Source organism: Cebus imitator, unplaced genomic scaffold (genome assembly GCF_001604975.1).
Source record: "Cebus imitator isolate Cc_AM_T3 unplaced genomic scaffold, Cebus_imitator-1.0 Scaffold442, whole genome shotgun sequence".
NCBI lineage: Eukaryota > Metazoa > Chordata > Mammalia > Primates > Cebidae > Cebus > Cebus imitator.
In genome coordinates, this window is record NW_016107757.1 from 1,192,208 (window position 1) to 1,210,407 (window position 18,200).

At 36.0% G+C, this 18,200-nt stretch overlaps 1 protein-coding gene across 29 annotated transcripts in view; it reads left to right on the forward strand.

Moving 5' to 3' along the window:
• Positions 1-18,200, forward strand: part of PICALM (phosphatidylinositol binding clathrin assembly protein) — a 107,285-nt gene that overhangs the window by 21,359 nt on the left and 67,726 nt on the right. For 28 of the 29 annotated variants that reach the window (XM_037732131.1, XM_037732137.1, XM_037732120.1 and 25 more), the window contains exon 2: positions 16,327-16,469. In XM_037732131.1, the coding sequence (XP_037588059.1) occupies positions 16,350-16,469 (120 nt within the window). In that variant the 5' untranslated portion in view covers positions 16,327-16,349. Of the gene's footprint in view, positions 1-5,126; positions 5,245-16,326; positions 16,470-18,200 lie in introns of those variants that run through there. The other variant, XM_037732130.1, reaches the window with a different exon arrangement.

The window sequence follows — 18,200 nt, forward strand, 5'->3', positions numbered from 1 at the left end:
ACCATGTCCAGCTAATTTTGTATTTTTAGTAGAGACAGGCTTTTGCCATGTTGGCGAGGCCGGTCTCGAACTCCTGGCATCATGTGATCCCCCTGCCTCAGCCTTCCAAAATGCTGGGATTGCAGGTATGAGCCACCGCACCTGGCCCTCTGGTTTTTTCTTTATGTGATCACTTTGCCTCCATTTTCAGAATTGGAAGATATAATCACATTATCCATTTCCTTTTTGAAGTAAAACCAGCTGTTTAATGACTGAGAAGTTAGGGTTTAGCAGGCAATATTTCTTTATTTTTCTTTTCTCACATTAGCTTTAGTAACTTTTCTTCACACAACTATGTGTTTGTGTATTCATTATCAGGTTTGGAATTTGTGTTGGGTATTAATTTAAGGTCTTAGACTTTATAGAGTATTTATCTGGTTGTCATTTTTGTTTGTCATATTCTTGCAAAATATTGTTTTGACTTGCTGACCTAGAGTGGATCAAGGCATTATCTTCAGGTGGCTTCTATAGCTCATCCCTGAAACACTGCCTGGCATAGCTGAGTGACAGTGAAGAACAGCTGTAGTTACTAACTTAAAAATTAGCTATAGAATTGCAATTGGCCGCTAAGTTAGAAAGCTATTTATAGAGCAACTTGGAATGCTAAGATACTCCTTGACTACCTGAAGGTGCAAGTGCAGGGAGAGAACCATTTCTTCCAGCAGGAGATTGGAAACCTTTTTTTTTTTTGAGGTAGAGTTTCGTTGCCCAGGCTAGAGTGCAGTGGTGCTATCTCAGCTCACTGCAACCTCCACCTCCCGACTTTAAGTGCTTCTCCTGCCTCAGCCTCCCAAGTAGCTGGGATTACAGGTGCCCACCACAATGCCCAGCTAAGTTTTTGTAATTTTAGTAGAGATTGGGTTTCACCATGTTGACCATGCTGGTCTTGAACTCCTAACCTCAGCTGATCTGCCTGCCTCAGCCTCCCAAAGTGCTGATATTACAGGTGTGAGCCACTGCACCCAGCCTGAAACCTTTTAAGAGAAAAACTTATTTATAAGTTGCTTCTTATCCTTGGGCTTATAGACTTAGTCTAGAATTCATTTTTCTTTGACTTTCTTCATCAGAGTTATGTTTTCCTAACTTAATGACTAACCAAGAATGTGTTAAAACTTTTGAGGCCCCTTTTAACATAGTTTACCCCTTCTGCTATTACTTAGAACTGATAGTAATTACATCTCTAGGGCAAAAGGTGACTGGAAAATCGCCCCATGTTTTTCTCATGTAAAATCATAAAAGACCTGTTCATCTAAAATCTGGTAAGGTATTTTAGTTTGTTCTTTGACCTTCTTGACTTCTTTAAACTTGCTTATAAATTAAGGCTTGCAGTTTGAGTCATTTGGAGATGGAGAATGCCCAGAACTTTTGAAGTTTGTGAACTTGAGTTGAATATTGTGTCTCTTTCCTCATATTCTGTCAACTTTAGTTCATTGTAGCCACGATGAAGATGATGATGCCAATGAGGATATACTAAACCAGACAAGATGTGGCCTACCGTATATGCAAGAATTAGATTCGTGAGAATTAAACACAACACTGAATTTGTGAGCATGTGTGGAGTTGAGAGTAATTAGAGAAAGTGATAACAAGTCTCACTCAGACCACATGGAAATTGGGGGAGAGTTTGTATGTGTATCTTTATCTTTCCCACTAGTAGAAAGGTTACTGTTTGAAAAATGTAGTTCCAACACAGCCGCTAGTTTGTGCTACTTTAGACAAGTATTTAAATCTTTACAATGGAGATAACTATAACAGAGCATTCCTTGCCGTGTCACAAGGCTGTTGTTACAATTGGAAGACTAAGGGTATGAATGAATTTTGTAATCTATAAAGAAATCTTGGCCAGTCACGGTGGCTCATGCCTGTAATCTGAGCACTTTGGGAGGCAGAAGCAGGAGGATCACTTAAGGCCAGGAGTTTGAGACCTACCTGGGCAGCATATTGAGACCTTGTATCTATAGAAATTTTAAAAATTAGCTGAATGTGGTTGCATGCATCTGTAGTCCTAGCTACTTCAGTCTGGGTGACAGAGCAAGACCCTGTTTTTATTTAAACAGAAAGAAAGGAAGAAATCATATGTGCATTACAACGATTTTGCCACTCTTAAGATTTAGTGCAAGTATCTATGGTAGCACTTCCCAGTTGATGAAGAAATTGGGCATTAGATAATGAAGGTTTTGCAGAAGTAATTGAGTTTGAGGTATTTTCATAATACTGTATGGGAAAGGTGGAAGAGGAATTATCTCCTAAAATTAGGGAAAACATAAATACAAAATGATGGTAATAAAAAAATAAAAGTATTTATAATGGTGTTTTAAAGCTTATAAAGTACCCTAAGTATATCACCTTACTTAACCACAATGTTGTGAAAATTAAATATTAATCCTATTTTTTAAATGTGGAAATGAAAACTGAGTGACTAATTAAAAATGCCTGAAATCACAGTGAACCATGAATCTCAAATTAGATCCTAGATTTTTCTGCTCATTCTGATATGTTGCTTAGTCCTGTTACAGTACAGTTGTAGCACATGGAACTGTATGAGACCATGCATGGAAGCAGGAGAGTCTAGAGCAGAACTTCAGTGATGGTAAATTAAAATCTTCATCATCAGTATTTGAAGCCCAGATTGAAAATGAATAGTACTTAGGACAGACTACCAAATAAATGTGAGCCAGAGATTTTTAATAGGGAGAAATTGAATGAAATGTCTTATAGAAAGAGCTAAAAATGGCCGAGCGTGGTGGCTCACATCTGTAATCCCAGCACTTTGGGAAGCCAAGGCGGGTGGATCATGAGGTCAGAGTTCAAGACCAGCCTGGCCAACATTGTGAAACCTCATCTTTGCTAAATGTATAAAAATCAGCCCGATGTGGTGGTGCATGCCTGTAATTCCAGCTGCTCAGGAGTCTGAGGCAGGAGAATTACCTGAACCTGGGAGGCGGAGGCTACAGTGAGACGAGATCATGCCGCTGCACTCTAGCCTGGGTGACAGAGTGACTCTGTCTCAGGAAAAAAAAAAAAGCTAATTACAAGACACCTTCCAATCCCAGTCACTCTGGAGGGTATCTAACATAAAAGTGAGAAAAACTAGTTAAATGTTCTCCAGTGTTTGTCAAGTTTAGGAATAGATTAACTTGAAAAGTAATCATTGGGTAGAAGATTTGTTTGAAGATCCTTTGCAATCATAGCAAAGAAAAAAAAAAAAAACAAACTGGTGAAAGATTGGTACTGTAGAATGATGGGAGAAAGGTGGTTACATTTTTCTTCCTGTTTGTCTAGACGACTTAAAAGTTTATATTGCTTTCTCACACAAGCCAATATAAGGATACATTCTTTAAGAAATTTAGGAGATTCTTCATCTATCCATTCATAGATAGAATGTGGTTTTGAAAACATGGGATATTATCTAAATATAGATCTATATAAAGATATACAGAAGATACTTTATAATTCCTTTTAAGAAAGGCATTTTTTAGGAAATGAAGTTGTCAGACTTTTTAATGCTGAGAAATAGGTGATGTGGGTTAAATGGAGTCTTTTTTTAAAAAAAGTTTTCAAGACAGGGTCTCACTATGTTTCCTGGTCTGGAGTTCAGTGGCTATTCACTGGTGTCATCATTGCATACTACAGCCCAAACTCTTGGGCTGAAGTGATCCTCCTAATTCATCCTCCTGAGTAGCTGGGACTACCGGTGCATACCACTGTACCTTGCTAGGAATCTTATAAGAACAGTTTTATCATCATGAGGTGTGTGAGGATAGATATTTTTTGCCCTAGTGATTATTTCTTCTTGTAGAATAATCCTATTGATTTTTCCTTCTCATAGAAACTTAAGTGCTTCAGATTAAACTTACTAGGAAAAATACTTTGGTTTTATTTTATGATGATTTATTAATGGCTTTATTTTATAGTGATACATTAATAATGTATTAAAATTACCCATATTTTCCACTTACTGAGTATTATTTCAAAATTTAAAGCCATGTAGATAGGTTATTATTTGTTGCTACATCTGCCATTACTGCAGTTGAGTTCCAGCAGTTTGAAAAAGGATTTTTCGGAAATGGCTTTCACTTGTTACTCAGTGACTTACAGCAGCAGTCCCCAACCTTTCTGGCACCAGGGACTGGTTTCATGGAAGACAGTTTTTCCACAGACTGGCAGGAAGGGGGTGTATAGGGGGATGGTTTGGGGATGAAACTGTTCCACCTCATATCATCAGTCATTAGATTCTCATAAAGAGTGTACAACCTAGATTCCTTGCATGTGCAGTTCACAATAGGTTTTGCTTTCCTATGAGAATCTGATGCCCCCATTGATCTGACAGGAGACGGAGCTCAGGCAGTAATGCTTGCTAGCTCACCAGCCAGTGTGGCCCAGATCCTAATAGGTCACAAACCAGGAACCATCCATAGCCTGGGGATCGGGAACCCCTGGCTTACAGGGTCTTTGGATGCTTGCTTGCCATAGGTATGTCACTTACGCAGGTGTAATGAATGGCTGGTGTAATTTTGACTCAAAGTGAACAGATCATTTTAATTGTGAAGTGTGTAAATAAATGAGATTTCCGCTGTCTCTAGTACTATATACATAAAGCCAGAGGCTTTGCAAAATTACCAAGAGAGGATCCTGTTTGATGTGTCTTTGGTTTAGCACGGGTGAAACAGACATGTGAGATATAGAATGAATGGGAGGACTTCATGCTTACTATGTGGAAGGTGGTAGTTGATCACGATGGTCAGTTCCGCAGGCCTCCAGGCCATTGGTGACGCACTACCACTGTTGCTTTAATTCTCAAAAGTCATTTCATGCAGAGCTTCTTCCTAGCAACCTCCCCTAAACACATAGCCCCATCCCTTCCAAGAACTAAGAAATTCTTAGCACTTACCACCATCTGACACATATTTATTCATTTGTTTATTGATTACTTTCCTCCCATTAGTATATAAGCTCGATGATAATAGGAATTTTGTCCACTATTGTATATTTCTAACTCCTAAGACATTATTGGCATATTATACTATGCAGTTAATACTAGAATAAATGGGATTTCTGTTTGTTCTTACAGAAGGTTGCAAAGCTTCATGAAGGTGGAATATAAAGATTCTCATTGTTCTAAGTGCTTTGGGAACATGGAACGGAACTTGTGTTTTCTGAGTGAGCGAGACTCTGGCAGAGTCTAACTGCAATCCATTATTCCCTGTGGGTGGGCAGAATTGAAAACTTTTTAAGAGAAGATATGAAAAATCTTCTGGATTCCTATTTAATTTTTAGATATGGGCTTGATTATTAACGAATAACTTTAACCTACCTACAGGGGAGTTTTTTTTCTCTGTTACCCTTAGTTCTGTCTCCTGGATCTTAAGAGTGAAGAAATGGGCCTTGGTTTTGCTTACAAATCCACAAATATTTATGCTGTCATATGAACACATGTGTAAGGCACTGCCTCGCACATTGTGGAAGATACAAAGAGACAGAGGATTCTTGAGAATTTAACAAAGTTAAGAATGAGTGTTGTTGATTAAAACAAAAATGGGACATTTAGGTTATAGTTGAGACTGTGTGCTTGTTTTTTAAATGTGAAATGTTTTTGGACACAGAGGTGAAAAATTCTAATGTCTCTTAACTCCCCAGATCTTAGATTGATTTTTCTGAGAAGAAATTTGTGAATTAATTGCATACAGATTTTCCTTGAGGTTAAGAAATTAGATGAATTTCCCAGGGTGAAAAAGAAGCAGAGATGATTGTTAAAAAATGATCATGGGTAGGGTGGTGAGAAGACAAAGTAGGCAGAGCAGAAGCATGTTTGTGTTTTAAGGAGGCCGAGAAAGAACCAGAATATAGCACTCATAAAAGGAAAATGCAAATATGCTATGAATAGCTGCTACTGGTAGTATATTAATTTCTTAGCTACATGTAAACTTTTATTAGTGTGCTTATAACTAAGGTGATATATAATTTGTCATCGAAACTTGGGTCACTTTTAAGAATGAAAGGATGTGCTATCTGAATGGGACACTGGAACAACAGGTGTGAACCAGGACTGTTCCAGCACAAAACCAGGACTGTTGGTCATTCCTAACTAATGACATACTTTTCTCCCGACTTAGTCCCAATTCCTTTAACCTCTCCAGATAATTTTTTTTTCCTTTATAGTACTCTAATCTGTACTTGCAGAGCTTCTCAATTGTTGGTTTCTTTTTCCCAGTCTGGTTGGAATTAAAGGAGAATTTTTCTGCCCCCACCCTGGACCATTTGGGTTCACAGCATTGGTGGAGGTAAGTAGTACTCCTGATGTATTGTTAGTTGACTTTTATTTTGCTTAGGAAATGAGGTTTTTGTATATTTCTGATCCAATACTAGATGGCTTTTTTAAGAGTCCTGATTATATTTAACTGGACTAATAAACTATTAGTAAGTTCTTAGCATGTAATACAAAAAGGTGTTTGTAATTTTGGCATTTGCTCTTAAATTACTTGATACTTAATATGTTTTCTTTCCTATAGGCGGAGTTGTCATGATGAAACTTAAGATCTTCAAAGAGGAGAATGTAATTTATACCACGGATATGTTATTTTTTCATGTTGAAGCATTGTAATACTTTGGTTTTCTTATTAAGTTTAAATAAAATTTTTAATTCTTATATTAAGTGATGAGTTTTTATTCCATTCAATAACTTTATTTTTCATTTCTGATAAAAATTGACATAGAAGTAATAAATCTTTGAGGTGGTACTTTAACCAAAATATGATTTTCTTCATCCCTTACAATAATCATTATTTGGAATCTGGATGGGCCTAAGGTGTCTAGGTTTGAAAAATCACCACTTTAGAATACTAGAATGCAATCCTAAACGATCTCAGATTTAAGGATGCAGTTTACAGATGAGCCTGAATGCATGTGTGTTCTTGTCCTATTGTTCCTCTGTAAGTCTGCCATCTAGTGGTAGGAATGCAGAGTTTACCAGAATGCCAAGGAAAAGCCCTAGGTTTACTTTTCTTATATTAAGAAGTCTTACGTAGTAATTTAAAACATTTTGATAATCAGAGGAGGGGGGAGGAACAACTCACTTGAAAATACAGGTCAGTGGCAGTGAAGTCTGAGAGTATTCCAAGAGTTCATGTTTTTCTGTAGAGCATTTTCATGACTTAAACTTTCCACTTTCGTTCTAAGAGTTTTTCTATTTATGACATTAGTGGGTAAAGAGACAAATAATAAATAATTTTAAAAGACAGTAGATTGGAGTGATTTGAAAAATATGTTTTGAGTGTTGATAAAAATTTTAGGATAATTAGCATAATGAGTCCATTTAAAACAATTCAGTTTGTACTTTTAAAATTAAAGTTTGGACAGTTCAGTAAATTTGGCTTTGGTTCAGTCATGACTTAAGAGGCTAAGTTTCAGACATATATTAATATATAATATCTTAGGGGTTTACTTTTTGTGTACCCAGCTCTATATGAATTCTTTCTTCTCTACATATTCCCTTTTCAGTCCCTCATCTTTCCTCTGCCACAGATAAAAAGGATGTCAGTCCTTTCTCTGCTAGAAAAATGTCTTTTTAAAAATATCTTCTGTGTTCTGTTCTTGAAGTAGAGGCTTTTTATTGAGGCAGTTCATAATATCACTATTGGCAGGAGGAATATGGGGTGGTGTAAACTTGAAAAAGCAATTATGCTACTCCCTAGATTGGTAATGTATTTTTTTTTTCCAAACTGTCGCTGCACTAAAGCTTAGATTAATAGGATATTGTTGCTTTCTACAGGTGTCTTCTAAGTTACATTTCGTTTATTAATATTAATTTAATACACATTTAAGATGTATCCTGCTAGGTGTTGGGAATATGAGAATGAAGAAGACATGATACTACCTTTAGTGAGCTCTCTCATGGGAGACACTGATATATGAGCTAGTAATCGTAATGAAGTGTGAAAGGTGCTGTAACTGATATGATGAGTTAAGAGAGTATGAAATTGAAACCAGGGAAAATTTGCTTTCCCCTCCAAAATATCACTAGATCTTTTTGCTATCTCTGAATCCTATACATATAGATTACAACCACTACAATGTATTGTGAGGCTGTATCTTTACCTCCAAAGACCTCAGTTTAGTAGGGGAGCAATTTTGCATCTTTTCAGCTTTGTGTATCTCAGTATTTGGCATCAGTAGGTAAATCAGTCAGTTGTTGATTTGAATTGCATTCAGGTCTTTCCAGCAAAAGGGATAGCTCTGAAAGTGTGTGGCTCCATCCTCTGTCTCACTTTAAGCATTTTGGAATATATATACACACAAACATATATACACATGTACTGTATATACCTGAATGTAAGGTAACCCCAAATATAAAGCAAGCCCACATTTTCCCAATGAGACAGCCCCTCAAGTTTTATTTATTTTACCTTTGTAAATGTATAAATATTAGGGATATAGATGAAGCAGTCAACCTTATAATATTGAAACCCAGTAGTTAGAATACATATGAACGTTTATAAAAAGTAATCTGGCTGAGTGCAGTGGTTTATGCCTGTGGTAATCCCAGCACTTTGGCAGGCTGGGACAGGAGGATCCCTTGAGCCCAGGAGTTTGAGAGTAGCCTGGGCAACAAAGGGAGACCTTGTTTTTATAAAAATAAATACATAAATAAATTTTTAATTATTGGAAAAGGAATCTATGATTTTAAAATAGTGGTTTCTTTTCCCCACTCATACATACCTTATCACATAACATTTGACTCATTTTACATTCGTGTATATCTTCTGTATTTTGTGTTTTTTTGGTCATACGGAGTCCCTTTTTAAAGTTCTGTAACATCTTTCCTTTTGTGTAAGGTTTTTTAAATTTAAATTTAATTTAATTTAGACATTGTTTTACAGGCTGTCACCATCCCTTCTTGTACACTAAGACAGTTTGTTTCATTCCTCACATATTTCTGATCTCTGCAACATAACTTTATTTTGTTGCTTTGTAAAGTGTTCTGAAGATACCCAACACAGTTATGCAATTATATGATATGTATATTTCCAGGAATACTTACATCTATATTAAATTTTTTATTTCTTCATAAGCACCTGAAACTAGCATTGATGGAGGTCTTTTCAGGTTATCTTCTTCAGAAAGAACTTCATTAAAATAAACGGATCAGATAATGAGATAGTTTGTGAAGATTTATAGGAGTTTTTTTGTTGAATAGTTTTTAGAGAGGGAAAGCGCTTTCATTTTACGTGGCAATTTTACAAATGGTAGAATTATTTTTACATTTCTGGTCGGGGGAGGGTTGCCTTTTTTTAAGACACAGGGTTTCACTGTGTTGCCCAGGCTGGAGTGCAGTGGCTGTTCACAGGCATGATTATAGCACATTACATCTTTGAACTCCTGGGCTCAAGCGATCCTCCTGTCAACCTTCCAAGTAGCTGGGACTACAAGTGCGTGTCACCATGTCCCACTCTATCTCTATATTTTATAATTTTTACGTGTGTGAATCTTAGTCCGTTCATGTTGCTAAGAACACAGTGGCAGAAATAGCATATCTAGTTGTGCCAATGAACTCCTTTTTTCCTACAGCTGCAGCTTTTTACTTTTTCTTTTTCTTTTTTTTTTTTTTTTTGAGATGGACTCTCTCTCACTCTGTTACCTAGACTGGAGTGCAGTGGGGTGATCTTGGCTCACCACAACCTCTCCCTCCCACGTTCAGATGATTGTCCTGCCTCAGCCTCCCAAGTAGTTGGGATTACAGACGTGTGTCACCAACCAGCTAATTTTTGTATTTTTCGTAGGGATGGGGTTTCGCCTTGTTGGCCAGACTGGTCTCAAACTCCTTACCTTAAGTGATCTGCCTTCCTCAGCCCCCAGTGTACTGGGTTACAAGCATGAGCCACTGCACCTGGCCTTTTTTTTTTTTTTTTTTTTTTTTTTTTAAAGAGTTAGGACTTTGAAACTTTGAGCGTGGAGTCTGGAGATTCCTTAAGGCTCATCTGCCATTGAACTGGTATTCAAAATATTGACCTGCTTCTGGCATAGTGGCTGCCAGATTCTCACATTGCCATGCAACTCTTATTCTTTTTTAAAAAATGTTTTTGTGATGAAGTCTCACTCTGTCACCCAGGCTGGATTGCTATGGCTATGGCAATCTCAGCTCCCTTTAACCTCCACCTCCCAGGTTCAAGCAATTGTCCTGCCTCAGCCTCCCAAGTAGCTGGGGTTATAAAACATGTGCCACCACGCCTGGCTAATTTTTGTATTTTTAGTAGAGACAGAGCTTCACCATATTGGTCAGGCTGGTCTCCAGTTCCTGACCTCCACTGATCTACCCTCCTCAACCTTCCAAAGTGTTGGGATTACAGGCGTGAGACTCCATGCCTGGCCTAGCAACTCTTATTCTTACCACCTCTTCCTCACATCCTTGAGGAAATAAAGAATGTGTCGTGGCTCTCCTTACTGCTGTTGATTATGATAATGTTCAAAAGGGTGTGGGATAAATTACAATACAGAATTGCTGTGTGCTATGGTATATTGAGAGATACTGAGATTAGTTTATGGGAGTAACAGTGTTATAGTTCGTTTATAAATTCTTTTTTACTAACTGTTCATATAGGACTTAGTTGCTGAGTCATTTTGGAAGTGTTTGATTCTTTATGCATCACCCTACATTTGGGCAAATACAGTATATATAAGAAAATATTACACATATATACCTTTTTTTTTAAGGCAGGATCTTGCCCTTTTGCCCAGGTTGGAGTGCAATGGCATAATCACAGTTCACTGTAACCTTAAACTCCTGGGCTCAAGCTGTCCTCCTGCCTCAGCTTCCACTACAAGCGCTAATTTAAAAAATTTTGGCCGGGTGCAGTGGCTCATGCCTGTAATTGCAGCACTTTGGGAGGCTGAGGTGGGCAAATCATGAGGTCAAGAGATCGATACCATCCTGGCCAGCATGGTGAAACCCCACCTCTACTAAAAATACAAAAATTAGCTGGATGTGGTGGTGTGCACCTGTTGTGCCAGCTACTTGGGAGGCTGAGGCAGGATAATTGCTTGAACCCGGGAGGCGGAGGTTGCAATGAGCTAAAATTGTGCCACTGTACTCCAGCCTGGTGACAGAGCAAGACTCCGTGTCAAAAAAAATAAATAAAATTAAAAAATTTAGGAGATCCTGTCTCAACAAAAAATTATTATTTTTGGTGTTGTTGTGACAGAATCTCCTTATCTTGCTTAGGGTGGTCTCAAACTCTTGGCCTCAAGCAGTCATCTTACCTCAGCCTCCCAGAGCACTGGGATTACTGGCATGAGCCACAATGCTCATCCCCTCACATACAGTTTTAAAAAATGGAGTCATACTTTGTATTTTTCTTTACTATGGTTTTTGACTTAATTTATGGTGAACATTTTCCCGTGATAGCTTTTAAGTTTTGTACCCTTCATTTGTTGACCTCATAGTATTTCATGGTCAGACTGTAGTGTCATTTGATTAACTCTTTATTCTGGGACATGTCCACGTAGATTATGAATTAGGTTCCTTAGCTTCATTAGTATTGTTACAAAAGCATCTGATTATCTTGTCAATCTCTGTCATTATACTGAGCATTCCATATTTTGTCTTTAAGAGTATTTCCCCAGTTACTAAAGTCCAATTAATATGTTGGTTAGATTTATTAAGGTATAAGTCAGTCTGAAGAGCATGGTTTTGAGTTAATTCTACTGGAAGTTATATAAAAATACAACATTGTATTTCTCACAGAAGACCCCATAAACTTTACAGATAAAATCTTAATTTGGACCATATTTTATGATCCCTTTCACATAATTGGATTAAGAAGTAAGACTATTCGTTGTGTTTCCTAGACACTTGACACTTAGGACTAGGGCAATTGTGCCTGTGTGTAACTTCAGTTAGCTTATGTCTAATTTCAACTTGCATACTTTTGAAATACTTAAAACAATTTTGCTACATGAAAAAAATTTTTGCTGATACTTCATATAAAGGCTTCTTATCCTCTAGTATTTCTTGGCAAATATTCTTTTTGTTTGTACTCCCATCAAGGAAAAATTACGAAGATTGGATCAGTGAATCAAAATTTGATTAACCAGTTAATTTGCCTTTGAAATTAAGTGTATCTACAATTTTCTAGATGACTGAAGAAATCAATGTTAGGCTGTAAAATTGTGAGGGCAGTTGTAAAAAAAAAAAAGATGTCTTTCAAAATGGCCCTTTTGAAAGGGATTACTAAATTTTATATGTATTACTGTATTTGGCTAAATGATTGGGATGTGTTGATTAACAAAACAAAAAACAAAAAAACTATTATTGGTTTAAGCCAGACTTCTTTTTTAGAAAATTGTACTTGGATATCAGTGTGGTTTTGATGTAGCCTAGTGAGTTCCTCTTTAGATGGGAACTTGAGACCTCTGCTTTTTAATGTTGCATGCCACTGGCTGGGTTGCCTGACTTGCTGTAGAAATGAACCCTGAGTATCCTAATTTAAGTGTCTGAAGTTGATGAAGTCTGCCTGGGGAAATCTGTATAGGCCGAAGTTGATGAACTCTGCTTGGTGCGAAGACTTTGTAAAGGCTTACACTAGGAATATGACTGTAACATTAATGAAACCATTTGGTAACTGGTTGCTTCTAAATTTTTTGTACTTTGTTGACGAAAAAAAAAAAGACTTACCCAGAATATAAAAATAGTATTTTGTATTTGTATTTTTCTATTGTTTTTGTTTTTAATTGGTTTTTGATTTAGAACATGTATTAAATTGGCTGGTTGAGCATTCACTTGCTGTATGTTTTAATGGATCCTTATCCTTTGCAAAAATTTAATTCTAGTGATTAATCTGTCACTTACCTCCTGTGACCTTGCCTATATAAATACAATTAACATCAACTTTATCTATGTAAGTAGTTGTTTGTTGAAGGACTTATGAAATAATAAAAGTGAGAGCATTTATGTTTATATGGTGGATATTGGTTCATTCTGCTTTCTCTACATGGAAAAGTGATTTTCATTTCCATGGTAGGCCTATTTTTAGGCCTGTTATCTTCATCTCCTTAAATTTTAGAAGTCTTCATAAATTTTCACTCATACCTCAAGCAAATACCCTACCTGCCATATGGTAATTATGGTTTTTTGTATGTGTGTGTATGGAATTCAAAAATTGTTAATGAATATTTAGGAAGGTACTTCAGTTTTTATATTCTTGAGATAAAATAGTGAAAAGAAAATGTAAGATCTGTCCTCATTTTGGTAACTTTTTGGTTGGCAAGGGAAATTGTTACAGTTTTTGCTTTTTAAGTAATAGTATCTTCTGAATGGAGAGTAGGAAAAGCAGTAACTGTTTGGAGTCCCAGGATAAGTGTCACTTTTTGTTTGGGACAATTTACTTTTGGTTGGTCAGGTGGGCAGAATATTTTTCTTCCTGATTTGGAGCACAAACTTGGAAGCATTTTCAGGGTACTATTATGTTAGAAGCATTGTACAGGTGAAAAATTACTGCATGGACAAAGTGACTGGCTGAGTTAAATACTATGGGAAAGTATATACTGCTAGTTTTATTCAATATCGTCCGCGCCCCACTGGTAATACTTGTATAACTTTGGTTTTACATTTGGTCTATTCTAAATTCATAATCTCAATGTGAATTCTTCATTTTTCCTGTTTTATTATGTGTGAAGTTTTTTTTTCTTTTTTTAGCTTCTGGAGTTATCCTTCAGAATAACTCCAGTTTTTCTGTGATCAATACTAAAGCATACTATAGTTTTTAGTAAGTATTATAGTAAAAGCCTTGATTTGTTAGATCCTCTTTTAATTTGAAATTTGAAACTTTGCACATGTATTGGGCTCAGCTTTGGTTGTCAACCTTTTGGGAATAGCAGGTTGTATAGAGAGTTGTAAAATGTTGATTTAGCTTATGTAAGGATACAATTTTGGATGCTTTAAAAAAAAAATGTCCTGTTAAGAGTGCCCATATGCATACCAAAATGAATATATTAAAAAAATGTGACCGATCATTATATTTGAGGCACTATTCTGGGTTTTTGAGGATAGAGCTGAGAACAAAAAAGTCCTGCCCACTTTTAAAACGTTTTAAGAGAGAAAGACATTAAAACATTTTAAGAGAACTTAAAAATATTTTAAGAGAGAAAGACATTAAACAAATTATGATAAGTTCGATGGTAAGAAATGCTTTGGAGATAAATTAGCAGAGTAAGGGGGATAATGAGGGTTTAGAGATAGAGGAATGCCCAAGGCTTTGTTATTTTGCATAAATATTGAGGGAAGTTTGTCTAATATGGTGACACTTGAGCAAATATCTATAGGAAGGAAGTGAAGGGAGCTTGTAGCATAGGTATCTAGGAGAAGAGAATTCTGGGCAGAAGCAACAGCAATACCAAACACCTGAGATAAGAGTACTTGGCATATGGGAGGCATTGCAAAGAAGATGACAGTGATGCAGTGGAGAGAAGAAAGATCACAATGGGAATATAATATAGATAAATGTGTGTATACATACACATATGTTTTATACCATATGTAGTACAGTGTGTGTGTGTGTGTGTGTGTATATATACACACACTGTGTGTATATATATACACACACACTGTATATATATATACACACACACACACATACACACACACCATGCACTACATAATATTAAATTGTGTGTGTGTATGTTTGTTTAAAATACTATTGCTGAAACTGAAATCTAGTATAATATGTTCAGTGCCATAGGCCAATTATAAAGTTCTGTGAAGATCTAGAGAAAGCAGATTAAATTCTGTTTTTTACTCTCAGAAACTGAAGCATGCATATCCAAGTTGGATTAACTGTTTGATTTTTGTTACAAATAGTCTGAATTGTGAAAGCTTTGTGTCATTCTGCTGTTCCATGGGTACTCTGACTGTTTTGTTCTTTGTTCTTTAAGCAGTATTGGCCAGGGTAGCTGCTTATCTAAAAACCATGTGTTTATCAGATGTTAACTTGTGTAATAATTGGACCTACTAAAGGAAACATTTTAAGTAAATGAATGTTTGTAGTTACATTGCCATTTCTTGCTCGCAATCAAGGCCAAGTTAGATCATTTGAATTCATATTTAATCATTATATGCTGAAGATTAAAAGTTAACAAATTACTAATGAATTATGAATAACTTTTTCCCCTTTTTTGAAGTTATAGCCGAGACATTTGTATGTTACATTTTATATGTATTTTAAAACAACTCATTTATTGATTTTCTCCATTATGTCTCTAAATTGGACCATAATATATTGTATTATATTTATTATATTTTTTTATTGAGGCAGAGTCTCACTCTGTCCTCCAGGCTGGAGTGCAGTGGCATGATGTCAGCTCACTACAACCTCTGCCTCCTGGGTTCAAGCAATTCTCTTGCCTCAGCCTCCTGAGTAGCTGAGATTACTGGTGCTCACCACCATGTCTAGCTAACCTTTTTGGTATTAGTAGAGATGCGATTTCACCATGTTGGCCAGGCTGGTCTCGAACTCCTGACTTCAGGTGATCTGCCCTCCTCGGCCTCCCAAAGTGGTGGGATTACAGGCAGGAGCCACTGCGCCTGGGCTATTTTATATTTTCTTCATCAAGTTTGCCAATAATACCTCATAAACAGATTGTAGGTGAAATTGAGTTTTATTAAGAATCTTTTTTTCAGTTTTGTTTTCAATATTAGCTAGTTATCAACTGATCTGAGCAAATTAAGTAGAACTAAAGGGAGAAAATTAAGACAAATATTTTATATGAACAGACTGAGATCCAGCTGAATTACAGACCAAATCTCTGCCCTGTTACCTTCCTGTTGCAAAGAGCATTCTAGGGTGGATGTTCATAAAGGTAGTCTGCATGTTGTTCACTCTTCTATATGGATGATTTCTTTAAGCTTTATTTAAAGAAAAATGTTAAATTTAATTTTAAAGGGATGAATAATACCAGTATTATAATGGAAGGTTTTTAAGTAGTAAGGAAACTGAAAGTTCCTTAAAACCTTGAAGCAGTTTATTTTGAGATGACTAAAGGACTTGAGAGTGAATTATACCCTGAGGGATTTGGTTTATTTTCTGGTATTGTTGATCATTTATATGGTTCTGATTAGTACCCTGCTTCTTAGGTAGATTATGGTAGTCTCAATTGCTCTTGAGAGATTTTTAACAACATCTCCAAACTATTACTACTCCATTTTGTGTTAAATCTTTTGCCGGTTAATATGCAAATCTGGTATTAACAATAAATTAAAACCACAGAGGAAATTAATTATTTAAAATTTTTTTATTGCAGACTTAATTCAGTGCACAAATGAGATGAATGTGAACATCCCACAGTTGGCAGACAGTTTATTTGAAAGAACTACTAACAGTAGTTGGGTGGTGGTCTTCAAATCTCTCATTACAACACATCATTTGATGGTGTATGGAAATGAGGTAAGCAGAATGTTTGATGAACAAGTAGACTGATGTGATGACTTATTATTTGCTAGCTTCTCTTACTGAAACTTCAGAAATAGCTTCCAGGTACAAAGGGCAAGGTGCCTAGCCAGAAATATAATTATAGACCCTGCAATTTGAGGTATAGAAAGCTAAAAGTTGGTCAGAGCACAGAGGACATCAATAATGGATTAAGAAGCAAAGATTAATTGCTAGAAATGGGTCCGTAAGCAACCCTGGTTTTTGCTGGTCTTGTTTATAGACTATATATTTGTCTATATCCGTTTGTTCTTTTATTATAGCCCAGTTAGATTCTTTCTTTCTTTTTTTTTTTTTTGAGTCAGAGTCTTGCTTTGTTGCCCAGGCTACCTTAAATTCCTGGTCTCAAGGGCCCTTCCCACCTCAGCCTCCCATGTAGCTGGGGATTACAGGTGTATGCCACCATGCCTGACTTACTTTTAAATTTTTTTGTAGAGATGGTGTCTTTCCGTCTTTGCTTAGGCTGGTCTTGAACTTTTGGGCTCAATTGATACTTGCTCCTTAGCCTCCCAAAGTGCTGGGATTACAGGTGTAAGCCATTGCATCCAGCGTCCAATTCTTTTATGATCTCATATAGCTGTAATTGGAAGCACTTTGCCTGCTTCAAAGCTGTGATATTTAGGACTAAGATGGCATTTGATGAGAGGGACTGACTGAAGAGTGGCTTCTTCAGCAGAGAGGTGTGTCTGAAGCCTTTGTTGCCTAAAAGGATAATAAATAAGATACATAAGCTTTTGCAGTTTTCTGTTTTGAGACAATCATCTTGTTTTCTATGATAGCCTAAGAGCTAATTTTTTGGTTCTTAACCTTGTGGTTTTCTCAGCTCAATAAACTTATTTGTAAAATTGTATTAACAGGAGCTTTTCAAGAACATTTGAGTGGAAGTAGATAAATCTTCATTGTTATGTGCCTTAGAAAAATGTAGCCCAGGAAAACAGCCCTCTTAGAGATGAGAAAGGACTTTGGTTCTTGATATTAGTTCTCTGAACATAGTGACTTTCTGCCATCCATGACGTCACATGTTATTTTAGGTTTTTCAGTTACAAAACTATTTTTTGACAGCTACCGGTACAGCATTATTAAAGTTCAAAATTAAAGCAGGAATTTACCCACAACTTTATTACTCCAACACATCTTACTATTTGCACATTTTAGTCTTCCCTCTGGTTCTTATCCAAAATTATTTGTATTTTTTAGATGGCTATAATCATACTTTAGATAAAATATTATTTTTAGCTTTTTCTATAATACACTATCAACATCACCATGTTGTATATTTTTTATATGTACCTTTAATAACTATGTGATTGATTATGTAGTTCACAATTTTTAAACTATTTTTCTTGCTGGAAATTTAGTTTTCTGATTCATTGTTATACCACCACATTGAGTGATTTTATTTGTAGTTTTTAATTTTTAAAAATGATTTCCCCCAAGTGTTACCTGAAATGTAATCACTAAGTCAACAGACACGACTATTTTTAGGACTTATGTTACTCATTTGCTTTCTAATTTATTTATACCAGTTTGTCTATACTAGCTTAAGTGTAACTTGAAACATCTTAACTAGGTTAATAGTTTCTACTTTTACTAGGAATATGTTTAGTTAAGATTATGATTATTCTGAAGAATTCCAAGCTTGTATGTACTTTTCTTCTTCTTTATTTGATGTAGTTTATTTAAAAAAAA